Source organism: Panthera uncia (assembly GCF_023721935.1).
Source record: "Panthera uncia isolate 11264 chromosome C1 unlocalized genomic scaffold, Puncia_PCG_1.0 HiC_scaffold_4, whole genome shotgun sequence".
Lineage (NCBI taxonomy): Eukaryota > Metazoa > Chordata > Mammalia > Carnivora > Felidae > Panthera > Panthera uncia.
The window spans coordinates 71,855,763-71,869,830 of record NW_026057585.1 but is presented as its reverse complement, the minus strand read 5'-3'; the positions used below and the strand labels follow the sequence as shown (position 1 = coordinate 71,869,830).

Below are 14,068 nucleotides of genomic sequence, written 5' to 3'. Positions count from 1 at the left end.
GGGGGGGGGGGGGGGGGGGGGGGGGGGGGGGGGGGGGGCGGACAGGATGAGGTCTGTGCTGTAAACACTGACTGCAGTGAGCTGAACCAGCGTTGCAGTGACAACAGGAATCCTATCTCTTAACCAAAGACCAATTGTCAGTGCCCCTTCTGGGTGGAAGTCCTGGTGAGTTAAAAAGGGCACCAGGCGAGGCTAAGCCTGGCACAGGTCCTGGGGCTGGTCAGCTAGCGCAAGGACACCAGCTTGCTGCGTACATGACAGCCGCAGACCCCCAGGCTCTGACCTCTCACCTTCCCGGGTCAGCCTGCTCACATCCAGCGACTCCTTGGTCTTCTCCTCCACCAGGGTCTCAATCTCCTTCATGAGGTTTCCGATCTCCTGGGAGATGCGGACGGCTGTTTCCCTTTCGGACCTGTGAGCACGGCCACCCTGAGCACTGTGTTCTGGGGCCACCCTGGCTCCCACCCCAGCCTCCCAGCCTGGACCAGCCCACCCCCCTGCCAGGAGTTCACATCTGCCTGGGCTCAGGAAGCCTCGAGTGCCTCATCAGGCCGGTCCAGCCATGCAGTTTCTTCAGGGGCCTCACTTTTGTTTCTCTTGCAATCTTTTGGGAATCACCTCTTCTGGAGTCCATGAATCCTAAAAGCAGAACAGGAGAAAGATCAACACTGTAGAGCGACCTGCATCATCCTCCAAGGTCTCCATGCGTAGATTAGGGCCTACGGGAGGACCCGCCTCATCGCCTGCCTCCTCTCAGGAGGTAAAGTGAGGTGTGGGAGCCGGAGTCACCCCTGGCTGCCCAGAACTCCCCTTTGTCTTCCTCTGCCTCTCGTCCACAGGTTTCACAGATCCCATGTCTGGCTCAGGCCCCTGATGGTTTTTGCCCAGAGTCACACAGCTAGCCCCCTCACCCCCAGCTCCTGCATCCTGGCTCACCGGGTCAACAAAGGGAATTCCGAAAACATCGTAAGCGAAGAAGAGCAGTTCTTTCTCCAGCAGGCTGCGCTGTCGGTACTCCCGGGCACTCTGAGGAAAAGGAGTGGAAGGAAGGCCCTGGAACTCAGTCCTGTCAGCTCTGCAGCAGGGGTGGGGAGGGGGGGGGTCCAACCCCACATTCTGCGCTGTTGCTCCCTGTGTGACCCGAGACTCCTCTCCCACTCCCACTAGTACTAGTGTGTCTGTTCTCCAGCACCTCTGTGCTCCGGGTTCCTCTGGCCTGGCACAAGCAACGCCTCTGAGGGTGGCATAAGACCCCCTGCCTCCCCCCATTAATCTCCGAGACAGGAAATCTGATGATTCTCAGGAGATGGGGAAATATTCCTCAAAGAAGGAGAGTTCTTTCTGGACTTCCATAGGGGTTCAATGCTGAGGCAGGAGACCTCGGTGCTCCGTGACCCATGTGTTATCACTTAACCTTTACAGCCACCTTTGAAGTTGACAGTATTCATTTTAGAGACAAAGACGCTGAGGAGCAGAGGGGATATGTGACTTGTTTAAGGTAACACTATAGGAAATGGGGCAGGGACCGACATTCAGACCCAGGTCTTCCCAATCCTGAAGCCCATGTGATTTTGGTTAGGCCCCTGGCTCCTCTCAGACTCTGAGCAGACCGGATCCCTCCCGGAGTCCCACGGCTGCAGCTACAACAGCAGGGTCTGGCCTTCCGGCCCTCCCCACACATGCTCACAGAGAGGGCTTACCCAGGGCAGAGAAACTAAGTACCTTCCGGGGACACATCTCTCCCTAGGTGCCCTGCTAGCCTCCAAGCAGCAGAAGGAGGAAAAAAAAAAAAAGAAAAAGAAGACACCATCAATTGAAAGAAAAGATGAGGGGAGTAAGGAAAGTGTTAACAAGACATCAATGAGTTCTACATCATCTATCATATTTACCCAACGGGGAGATGGAAATTTTCTCCTAAGGAGTTTAAGTGGTTCACCAAGTTCTAGACACCCAGCTAGGTGCGTTCTCCCATTTAACCCTCTCCCACAGCTCTATGAGGCTCCTAGGAAGCAAATCCCACTCCTATGTTTATTCACTCGGCAATGATTTGTGGAATATCAGCTATGAGACAGAAACTGTGCCAGCCCTGGGGTAACAAAGGGCCAGAACCGGGTCACCACCACCAGCCACAGGCCACTGTGCGAGTCAGCCCATCTCCTGGAGCCAGAATATTCTCATCTGTAATATGGGAGAATAGCGCCCCCTACCAGGGCTGCTGCGGTGATTAAATGAGATGATGGGTGTGAACCACATAGCACAGTGCGTGGCCTGGGACAGGGCTCAGCAAATCCTAGTTACCTTCTTTCCATAAAGGAAAGTTCTAGTTAAAAGTGGTTTATTTTCTCCCTCTGCTCCAAACTCACTAATATGACTATAAAGTGGAGGGAAAAGGGTCCTAACTGAACAAGACAAAGGCACCTGAAGCAGCACCCTCTCAAATGAGACGGTCCCCACCTAGTGGCCAAAGAGGACAACTACAAGGTCGGGTCTCCACAGGAGAGGGGATAGCAAAGGAAGGGTTATTTCTTTTCTTTTCTTTTTTTTTTTTAATTTTTTTAACGTTTTATTTATTTTTGAGACAGGGAGAGACAGAGCATGAACAGGGGAGGGTCAGAGAGAGGGAGACACAGAATCTGAAACAGGCTCCAGGCTCTGAGCTGTCAGCACAGAGCCCGACGCGGGGCTCGAACTCACGGACCGGGAGATCATGACCTGAGCCGAAGTCGGCCGCTTAACCGACTGAGCCACCCAGGCGCCCCGAGAAGGGTTATTTCTATTAGAGACTCGGGATTCCAGAGCCAGGAAGGAAGAACCTTGCTTTTTTTCCTTCAGGGCAAGCTGGTGGCCCTACCTCACCATATGAGAATCAAATGAAACAAAAGCTGTGGAAGAATTTTTCAGACTAAATGCCACACACATCGGAAGAGTGGTTATTTTCAACAGTAAGCTCCGCAACAGCCACAATGGGAAGTTGGCTACTGCCTCATTCTCTGCCTCCTTCTCCTGGTGAACAGGGGAGAATTTAGCTACCTGGGGCTGGAGTACAGACAGGGCAGACCTGTGAGGAAAGTGCCCTGCTCCACCTGTATGTACCTGAGTTAGGTAGGCGGCACCACTCATGTGTCTCCAAAGCCGGAAGTTTGGTTCTAATTAGATGGGAAGATGGAGAAGTGAACCATTCTGCCATCGCTGCCTCCTATTTCATCTAGACAGTTCCTTCCTCCAGCCACCGCCAGCCCCCCTCTGCCTTGCCACCGTAGCCCTGTACTGGTCTCCTGCTTCTAGCTCCTTCCTGTTCTGAGCCTTGCACCGTGTCAGCTGGTCGGGCTACTGTTTAAATCCCTTCGCGCACCCACCACTGTCTGCCTTATGGAATAGAGGCCAAGGTCCTGGGAAGGCACTCAAGACCCTTCAAAATCTGACCCTCCCAGGCCTCGTTGTCTGTAACTCCCCAGTATCATCTTCCATTTATGTGGGACAATCGTCCAGGTTGTCTGCCCATGCTGTTCTTCATCTAAAAGGCCCTTCCTTGCCTCATTCACCTGCTGAAGGCTTTTAAAACCAAATGTCAACGGCACTTCCTCTTGTGAAGCCTTCCATGACTTGTCAGTCGATTATTTCCTTTTTTTTTTCAATTTGAGAGAGCGAGAGAGGGCACATCATCAGGGGAGAAGGGGAGAGGGAGAGAGAGAGAGAGGGAAAATTTGAAGCAGGGTCCACACTCTGCATGAAGCCCAATGCAGGTCTCGATGCCATGACTCTGGGATCATGACTTGAGCCAAAATCAAGAATCGGATGCTCAACGGACTGAGGCACCCAGGCGGCCCAGTCGATCATTTCTCTTCCATGATTCCACTACAGCTTGCATACGTATCCACTATTAGATTTACTAGGTATTCTGTAAATTTTGGATTAAATACCTTTCAGTATCATCAGTGCCCTAAGGTTGTGCTTTAGATGGCATTCAAGGGGCACTTGGGTGGCTCAGTCGGTTAAGTGTCTGACTTCAGCTCAGGTCATGATCTCACGGCTTGTGGGTTCGAGCCCCGCGTCAGGCTTTGTGCTGACAGCTCAGAGTCTGGACCCTGCTTCAGATTCTGTGTCTCCCTCTCTCTCTGCCCCTCCCCTGCTCGTGCTCTCTCTCTCAAAAATAAACATTAAAAAATTTTAGATGGCATTCAAAAAGACACGAAAGTAATACATTATAGTGACTCCAGCTCAGGTTATGATCTCACAGTTCATGGGACTGAGCCCCATGGTGGGCTCTGTGCTGACAGTGTGGAGACTGCTTGGGATTCTCTCTCCCTGCCTTTCCTCTCTCTCTCTGTCTCAAAATAAATAAATATTAAAAAAATTTTTTTTAATGTGTATTTATTTTGAGAGAGAGATACAGTGTGAGCAGGGGAGGGGCAGAGAGAGAGGGAAGCACAGAATCCGAAGCAGTCTCCGAGCTGTCAGCACAGAGCCCGACGTGGGGCTCAAACCCATGAACTGTGAGAGCATGACCTGAGCCAAAGTTGGACACTCAACCAACTGAGCCACCCAGGCGCCCCATCAAAATAAATATTAAAAAAATCCCGCATGTGTAGCTAAGAAATCCACAAAGTGCCAACAGCCATAAATACAAACATTTTGGTCTCTCTCCCTACCCAGGACCTGTAGGCCCATTCCTTGGGGGTAATTTGACGAACAATTTCTCATCAATCTGTCTAAAAAGTATACAATTGAAAAAATACCTATGTGTTTTAAAAAACACAAATAGGATAGAATATAACTACAGATCTCTTTTGTTTTCCTTACCTAAAACAGTCTCATGGAGACAATTTCACAGTGGTGCACAGTAATCTGCTCATGCAATAAAACAGGTGTCTTGTATACCATTGAACAGATATACTGCCATTTACGTACACAGTTCCCAAACTGACGGCATTTAGCGTGGTTCAGTTGGTTGCTTTCAGTGGCAAGGTTCTGATGCATATCTGTGCCCGTTTACCTCTGCATACCGGGGCAACTCTGCTGCGGGCCAAATCTCTGGCGGTAGAATCGCCAGTTAAATGAACAGTCCCACCGACAGTCCCGCCAGCGGCGCGGGAGTGTGGTTGCTTTTGCACCCCCTACATTTGTCCCAGAGATTTGGTGCATAGGCAAATGGGTTACCTCTAGAGTAACAGTAGCTTTTGGCATCTGTTTGAAAAACTGGTCCAAAGTTACTTTTACACAGTATATAGACAGGTTTTTTTTGAGAGGAGCCAGCAGGACACAGGCGACAGGCTCGCCATCCTAAGTCTCACTCATTCTCCTGTTCTGAAACCAGGGATCGCTCCTGCAGTGACAGGCCACCCCCTATTTCAAGAGATGGCTGAGGTAAGAGGTGAGGAAACCGGCCACTGGCTGCTTGTGTCATATACCATCGGTAAGGCCCTCGTGATGCTACCTGTCCACAAAACACTTGGGAGATATTTGTGCCTGTTGGCTTACAAAGTGCATTTATACTCAGTATGTCATTTGACCCTCATGCCCATCTTGTGTTAAAGAAAGAGTAAGAACCACAATCCTATTCTATGGAAGGAAAACCCGAGACTCAGAGGGGCCATGCCATGTGCCTGAGGTCCCACATGACATGCAGAAGTTTATACAGCTAGTAACTAGAGGAGCAGGTGCTTGAGCCCAGACTAGTGACTTCAAATCCAACTCACCGTTCTGGGCTCAGGAAGAGGGTCCAGGGTGTGTGCAAGGCGTATGTGAAAATATCAAGGATCATAGTATCACATTTCACTAAGTTTAAAAACAGAACTTTCGGGGCGCCTGGGTGGCTCAGTCGGTTAAGCGGCCGACTTTGGCTCAGGTCATGATCTCACGGTCCGTGAGTTCGAGCCCCGCGTCGGGCTCTGTGCTGACAGCTCAGAGCCTGGAACCTGTTTCAGATTCTGTGTCTCCCTCTCTCTCTGCCCCTCCCCTGTTCATGCTCTGTCTCTCTCTGTCTCAAAAATAAATAAATGTTAAAAAAAAAACAAAACAAAAACAAAAAACAGAGAACTTCCTATGTTTCTAAGTGCAAAAATAATACCATTCGCTGAAGGGAATTTAGAAAATATAAATGGGCAAGATACAAACATCACCCATATTCCACCACCTAGAAATAATCCACCACCTAGAAATGACCACTGAACATGTCAGAGAGTTTCACTTTGGTCACTGGGTCTGCTTGGGAGGGAGTCAGGCATAGTGCTGAGAGAGGGAGAGCTCAGCTCACACAATGGCAGAAAGAAGGGACAGGGAGGAAACGGAGGCAAGAAAATAGGTGAGTGAAAAAAGAGTTTAGCTTGAAGTAAAAAAACGATAGATGTTGGCCAAACAGTATCAAGTCTCAAAGCAGAGGTGCCAAGAAAGGGGAAAAGGGGTGCCCGCACTGCAATTCTGTTTTTCTTTTACGACTCAGACAACAGACTTCGGGGCCCCGATCGCACTGAGAGAGGCTGTTCCCTGTCCAAGCAGTGCCAGACCGCACCCCGCCCCCCTTCTGCCCTCTGGTCTGGGTTCGGCTCGCAGCTGCCAGAACTAAGGCAATCTCTCACCTCACGGGGGTCAATGGATCTGGCTGGTTCTTCTCCAAGCATGGCTGTGTAGTAGGCCAGATTCTGGTTCATCACCTCATCGTCGGGGAAGAAGAGGAGGTAGGTCTTGGCACATTCAATAGCCTGTGTATAATTCCCAACTGCAGAGCAAAAAAAGAGACGGCTGGGAAGAAAGGGTCTAATCCTGGGTACCAGGAACCACTGATGCCGAGTCTCAGTGCAGCTCGAGGCGGTGATGACACACAAGATGGCCCTGCTACCTAACACAGCTGCTTGATCTGAGGGGGAAATTCTAGAATAAGAACAGAAGTTACATAAATACAGAATATAGAATTGATTTAAGATGCTCAACATCCTCAGGCCTGCCTAATGTTTAAAAAATTTTTTTTAACGTTTTATTTATTTTTGAGAGAGAGAGAGAGAGAGAGCATGAATGAGGGTGGGGAGCAGAAAGAGAGGGAGACACAGAATTTGAAGTAGGCTCCAGGCCCTGAGCTTCAGCACAGAGCCTGACACGGGGCTTGAACTCATGAGCTGTGAGATCATGACCTGAGCTGCCCCTCAGGCCTGCCTAATGTTGAATGCCCACATCTTTAACATTTCATAAGTAATTTAAACACTACCCTCACATGAGACCAATTTCACGAACATTCCCATCTTCCTACCTTCTTTTCCCTACAGATTTTCAGAAGATGGGGACAGACCAATAGCAGATTGCCTCTCTGACAGGACAGTTCTCACGCACATGTGTTGGTCTCCCCAACTCAACTAATAAACATTTTATACTCGGGCCGCCTGGCTGGCTCAGTCAGAAGAGCATGCGACTCTTGATCTCAGGGTCGTGCGTTCAAGCCCGTAGAGATTTCTTAAAATAAATAAAATTAAAAAACAAAACAAAACACTAGATGCCTATCTTCTAAAAAAAAAGAAAAATAAATAAACACTTTATACTCTTGAGCGTGTGGTGATGCTTAGCACACAGAAGGAACTCAGGAAGGATCTGCTCATTGCTGCTTGTTTGGATACTGGCAGTCCCCTGCCCAGAGCATCAGCACTGTCCTAGGGAGAAGGGCTGGAAAATGTCCTGTGGACTGGTTTAAATGGCAGTAATGGTAGTATATACCCTTGCCTTTGCTCTATCTTAATTCAGATGGGAAATCAGGTTATAAATGTTATAGAAGGGAGGAGAGAGGTCCTAGGTCCTCTCCCAGCTTTGCCGGTTGCTGGCCTCGGCTCCTGGGGCCAGTCCCTTGTCACAAAGCACCCAGGGGTCACCTGGCTGGGTGCCTCCCAGAGTCACAGTGAGAAGTCAAACATGTTGAAGCAGCACAGGGGCCATCGTCCCTGCCTACCTTGCTTTGGGCATTCTACTGAAAAGCAGCAGAGAAGGAAGAAAGTCGGTCTTACTGTTATAGTAGGCAAACTGCAGATAATTATAATGTGATGGGAGGAAGTCTTCAAAGGGCTTCTCTCGGCTTGGGTGGGAAGCCAGCTCCGTGACGCAGTTCTGCTTACAGCTGAGGACCTGGATGTAATGATCTGAAAGGAATCAGAGGGGTAGTAACCATCAGGTCGACCTTCAGGATTCAAATTCTGGTGAAGATGAACACGTTCAAGCGGAGGGAACTTTCAGGCCCATCCTCAGACGGCGGGGATTGAGGCGGAAGACGCCGCGTGCGCATCGTCAACCCGTGGCCCCGGGAGCCCCCGGGCGGCAGGGAGCCCCCGGGCGGCAGGCGAGGGCAGGCCCGCGGCCGCGCACCTGCGATGGCCTGGAAGAGGTCCGCGTTGTACTCCAGGTAGTTGTAGCCGTCATAGTCGTACGGCCCCTCGCAGAGCGCGCGGCACTCCGCGTCCGCCACCGAGTACTCGCGCAGCGCCGCCTCCAGGTGAGCCACGGCTTCGTGCTGCTGCTCCTCCGAGTAGAGCCGCACTCCCAGCCGGAACTCGTGCTACTGGGAGGAAGGGGGGACTCAACTGCGGGCCGCACCCAGCCCCCGGCCCTCGTCCCCCCCACCCCCACCCCCACCCCTGGCCACCTGCACCTGCGTCCTCATGGCCTGCCTCGGGTTAGGGACGCAAAACGGTGGCTGCTACCCAGTGGAGGCCTTTCGCAAATGGCCTTCACAGGTTTCTCTGGACACTCAAAAGCATTTAACTCAATCTCGATAAAAGATACACGGGAGTTCGTTGCAATTTTCTTGTACTTTTCTATAGGGATAATAGTGTTCAAAATAAAGATTTAATGAAAAAGAACTCTTAGATGCTAGAATGAGGTCTGTGCCGATGGTAGCGACCTTTCCAGCATAAGGGGTGATGTGGGCTGCAGATGACTGTAGCATGGGTTTTGCTATCTGTGACACATAGCTCCCATTCTCGTGTACAGCAATTTTCATTTGCCACAGAGTCACTAAGACACACACACACACACACACACACACACACAAACTGTGTGTAGTTGTATAACATATTTGATGTACACAATTTACTTTTAAAGTCATTTTGGTATTGTTTGTTTCTAATATCTCTATTTCTAAACTATTAAAACTTGAGAGAACATAAGCTCTTTACAAAATGCTATTAGCATCACAGATAATATCTCTTGTGGGACATGGATTTCTGCTAAACAAATAGAATAAGATCATCAAGGAACACTGCACCACTTATTGTAGTGAAAGCAAAAACCTACACAGTAGATTAATACAATTTTGCAAAAAATGGACTATCATGCAACCATTAAAAATTGTATTTTCAAAGAAAATCTGAAGCCACGAGAGAAGCCTCATGATATAGTGTTAGTTCAAAAAGGATTTTGAAAAATACATATACAACATGATACCAAATTAGGTTAAAAAATTAAGATATAGTGGAGGTGCCTGGGGGCCGAGTTGGTTAAGCATCCAACTCTGGGTTTTGGCTCAGGTCCTGATCTCATGGGTTGTGGGATCAAGTCCTGGATCTGGCTCTGTACTGACAGTATGAAGCCTGCTTCACACTCTCTTTCTGTCCTTCTCTGACTTGTGCCCTCTTTCTCTTTCAAAATAAATAAATAAACATTAAAAAAAATTAAGATACAGAAGACTTTAAAAATAGGCTAAAATATGAACTACTGGTTTTCTTTTCTTTTTTTAATGTTTATTTATTTTTGAGACAGAGAGAGAGAGAGAGAGAGAGAGAGAGAGACAGAGTGTGAGCAAGGACGGGCAGAGAGAAATGGAGACACAGAATCCAAAGCAGGCTCCAGGCTCCCAGCTGTCAGCACAGAGCCAGACACGGGTATCAAACCCATGAGCTGTGAGATCATGACCTGAGCCAAAGTCGGACGCTTAGTCGACTGAGCCACCCAGGTGCCCTGAACTACTACTGGTTTTGTTAAGATGGCAGTATTATAGATGATTACTTTCTCCTTTGTACTTACCTGCATTTTTCTAGTGTTGTACAATGAACATTTACTACTTCTGTAATCAGAAAACAAGCCTAGTAAAAGTCACTTTAATAAAAAAAGAGAGAGGGGGGTGCCTCGGTGGCTCTCCGTCAGTTAAGCATCCGACTTCAGCTCCGGTCATGATCTCACGGTTCATGGGTTTGAGCCCCGCGTCGGGCTCTGTGCTGACAGCTTGGAGCCTGGAGCCTGCTTCGGATTCTGTGTCTCCCCCCCTCTCTCTCTGCCCCTCCCCCGTTCATGCTCTGTCTCTCAAAAGTAAACAAACATTTAAAAAAAATTAAAAATAATAAAAATAGAGAGAGAGAAAGGGACAAAGTTTTTTTCACCATATGGGGTTTGGCCTCAAGATCCTTGAAGTCAGCCTCCTTCACCCCAGACATGGTTTGGTAATAGTCCAGATTCTGCCGCATCTCCATGTGTTCAGGATTGCCCACGAAGAAGGTATGTGCAGCTGCTACTGCTTTCTCCAGCTTGTTTATCTAAGAATAAAGCACAAGAACATAAGCCTCACATCCAAGCCCTGAAGGTTTGTGTCCAAATGCACAGTCCACGGTAAACAGGAAATCCCAGCCTTCCTGAGCCATCCACTCAAACGGTATGCTCTAGACCTTGCCAGCCGCAGAAAACACACCTATTACAGGAACTACATACCAGAAATTAGGAGCACAGGGCCCTGGGCAGAATTAGCCTTTCTCAAATCAGGCGTAGCAGTTCCCCAAATCATTGGAGGTGAAACCTTCAATAGTGTAAACATTCTATTTTTATTTATTTTTTAATTTTTTAAATGTCTATATATTGTTTAATGTTTACTTATTTTTGAGAGATAGAGACAGAGAACAAGCAGGGGAGAGGCAGAGAGAGAGGGAGACACAGAATCTAAAGCAGGCTCCAGGCTCTGAGCTGTCAGCACAGAGCCCAACACGGGGCCTGAACCCATGAACTGCGAGATCATGACCTGGGCTGAAGTCAGACACTTAACCGACTGAGACACCCAGGCACCGCTAAACATTCTATTTTTAAACAAAGGTCATATTGTGGGGGGAATGCTATGGAAGATTGACTGCCCAAATAATATATTCTCAAGATTCAGATGTGGCAACTGAGCTGAAAAATGTGTAACGCTTCAAGATTTAGTAGTAGAGGAGAAAGAACAGTTAACAACGACGCCGTGTCTAAGGATTTCCCTAGAAGATACTTTTCTTTTTTTTGCATAAAATATAATCAAGTGTTTTTGACACATTCAAGGAAAAGATGAGTGACTGAAAAATCCTAAGGTCTTATACAAAATCCAGACATGGCATCTTCTGACTCAAAGCCTGGGGCTCATGAGGCTAAAACAAGTGGTTATATTGAAACCTGAGGAGAAAAAATTGTGCTACATGCCACAATAATGCCCATAGCAATGGACTCAAGCATATCGGTGTTACACAGTTTCCTATGTAGAAGCTAAAATAAATCACTGATGATCTAATGATTAACATGGGCTTAAGTGTCAGACAGATCTGTGACAAAGCTAGGTTTAATTAGTCACTTGCTGGGGCTTTAGATAAGTCACTTAAAGTTTACTCTCTAAATTCAGTTCCCTAATCTGTCATCTGCAGATAGCACTCACTAACTCACAGGGTTGTTGAGAATGTTACACAAGGTGATATACACGCAGCTTCTAATACATGGAGCTGGGCACATACGAAGTGCTCAATAAATGTTAGCTGGTATGATCAATATCCTAAAAATTTTTTCCTTTTCCTCTTACCATCAGAACTAGTAAATGCACATTAGATAAGGAGTTGGCCCTGGCTCTGACCCTAAAATAGCTAGGTAACCTAGGGTCAATGGTCGCCATCTCTGTACTTGTTTTGTTAATTGTACAATTAGAAATTCTCCCACGCTTGTCCCCTTCATGGATTTATTCTCCCACTGTTATCTTTCTACATTGCTCGTGCATTTTCTCGTTCTCTCTTCTCTCTCCACCCCCAGTCCTACTTTACTAAGCACCAAGGCACCTAATTTCCTTCTCTCGTGTGGACAACCCACACTCATCTCCTAATGGTTCGCCCCGCCACCTCTTTCTCCTTCTCCCAAGGCTTATTCCACCTTCCAGAAATAGCATTCTAAAACCTGACACTGGCTCCTGAAGCCTGCAGAATTCTCTTCTGAGTCTGGCCTCACTTTACCTGGAATGGCCATTCTTCCTCTCCTCTAGTGAGATTTAGGACTGACCTCAATTGTCAACTCTTCTTTCAGTCTCCCTGGTTTCTCTGAGACAAAGCTAGGTTCTCCCTCCTTTGTGCTCCCACAGCCCTATGTACATACCTTTTTTAGCCTCTTCTATAGTGATTCTTAATAGGGAAGCGATACGAAACAAAACAATGTAAAGTTAAGCATTTTAATGACCTGTAGGAGAACTGGAATGTAGTAGGTATTCAGGAAACATTTGTCAAAGAATTTTAGAAAGTGCTGTTAAGTGACACGACCAAAGACATGACCCACTTATTCTGGTTTCAAATACAGTACTTTCCCAAGTAACAAGGAGGAAGGGAACAGAATTGTGTAAGCAAAATGCTTGTGGAGAGGTGGAAGTCTGGTCTCCACAGTTCTCTTAAGTCTCTCTTTAGGTGGAATTGAAGGTCTGTGAAACTATGGATATAATAAATATGCAGCACAGCTCCTCCTTTATTTCCCCCCAATAAAATGGGTCTAATAATAGCACCTACCTTACAGGATATTGACAAGATCTGGGCAAATAAATCAATAAACACAAAGTTCTTAAAATAGTGTGTGGAACAATGTGCTGGCTACCATCACCACCACCACGCAAGCCAGGGACGCTCCAAATCCATGTATACACTTGGTCTTAAGCCACTCTGGAATTCCTAAAAATACTCATTTTCTTTGAAAACCTGACAACAGCCAGAGGGTCCCCCCACAGCCTTAGTGGCTAGACAGCCCCTACTGGCGACGTGGCAAACTCACGTCCTGAAAGAGAGCTGCAGGAATCGTGTGGCAGGAAAAGCATCACTGAACAACGAACCGGAAGGAAGATATTGTAGAAAGGTCCTAGCTTCACTCGGACACTTACAATGAAATCCGGATGAGAGACCCAAGCTGCCGCTTTAGTTCCCTCTAGGAGGCCTCCCGGAGGATACAAGGCCAAGGTTTGCTTGGTCGTGCCTTAACCCCACGCTGGACCTTTGGGGTTACCATCTGCCTATGTGAACCTGGCGTAGCAGGTCTTCCGGCAGGGTCCCTCTTCTCCCTGGGTCCGAGGAGAGCTCCCCGGCCAGGAGGCCACCTTCCCTCTCCGCGGATACTTCCCCGGCCCCCCCAGGTTCGCCCGGGTCATCTGCAACCACGCCCAGAAGGATCCCTGCCGCCCAGGGCCGGACAGGTCTGCACCTTGAAGTAGGCGACCTGCAGGTAGTTGTAAGGGCTCCGCTTGCGGAACTCCAACTCCAGCTCCTCGCTGAGCGAGTGGGCGGCCGGCGGGCCGAGGCAGCGGCGCAAGCAGGCGGCACGACGCAGCAGGCCCCCAAAGAAGCGCAGGTCGTGCAGGGCGGCGGCGCCCGAGGCCTGCGCCAGGCTCGGGGACGAGTCGGGGTCCAGCTCCCACGGGAGGTCGGCGGCACACCGGGTGCGGCAGCGCAGGCGAAGGGCGCGCAGGGCGGCCCTCGAGCGAAGCGCCCGCTCCATGCTCAGGACCACCCCAGCCCAGTCCCCGCGCGCGTAGGCCGCGGTCCCCTCCGCGAAGAGCAGATCAGGCGCAGGCATGTCCCATCCCGTCTCGGACTCGACCTCGGCCCGGGAGGCAGCGGCGGCAATCGCCAGCAGTGTGGTCAGCAGCCTCACAGCGCGTGCAGCCATTGCCGCCTCAGACCTAACGGGACAGCCTGCCACCCGCCACGGAGGCCGGAGTCCCACCCCCGAGGAGCCCCGCCCACCACGTCCCTCCCCTCCCCGCCCCTTCCCTGAGTGGAGCCCCGCCTCCCAAGCCCGGCGGCGCATGCCCACGAACGTTGCACTGCCCTTTTTGGCTTTCCCTAAGCCAGCA

General features: G+C 49.2%; 1 protein-coding gene across 3 annotated transcripts in view; it reads right to left on the bottom strand.

The window, feature by feature from the left end:
* P3H1 (prolyl 3-hydroxylase 1) overlaps positions 1 to 13,945 on the bottom strand; it is a 20,775-nt gene extending 6,830 nt beyond the window's left edge. Inside the window, exons 1-9 of one of the 3 annotated variants that reach the window (XM_049617360.1) lie at positions 13,417 to 13,945; positions 10,347 to 10,499; positions 8,338 to 8,527; positions 7,983 to 8,114; positions 6,576 to 6,715; positions 1,701 to 1,760; positions 937 to 1,026; positions 587 to 639; positions 291 to 412 (exon numbers count right to left, since the gene is read on the bottom strand). In XM_049617360.1, coding sequence (XP_049473317.1) covers positions 291 to 412; positions 587 to 639; positions 937 to 1,026; positions 1,701 to 1,760; positions 6,576 to 6,715; positions 7,983 to 8,114; positions 8,338 to 8,527; positions 10,347 to 10,499; positions 13,417 to 13,881 — 1,405 coding nt within the window. In that variant the 5' untranslated portion in view covers positions 13,882 to 13,945. The remainder of the gene's footprint in view (positions 1 to 290; positions 413 to 586; positions 640 to 936; positions 1,027 to 1,700; positions 1,761 to 6,575; positions 6,716 to 7,982; positions 8,115 to 8,337; positions 8,528 to 10,346; positions 10,500 to 13,416) is intronic. The other 2 variants (XM_049617358.1, XM_049617359.1) reach the window with 2 other exon arrangements.
* Between the last annotated feature and the right edge of the window lie 123 nt (positions 13,946 to 14,068).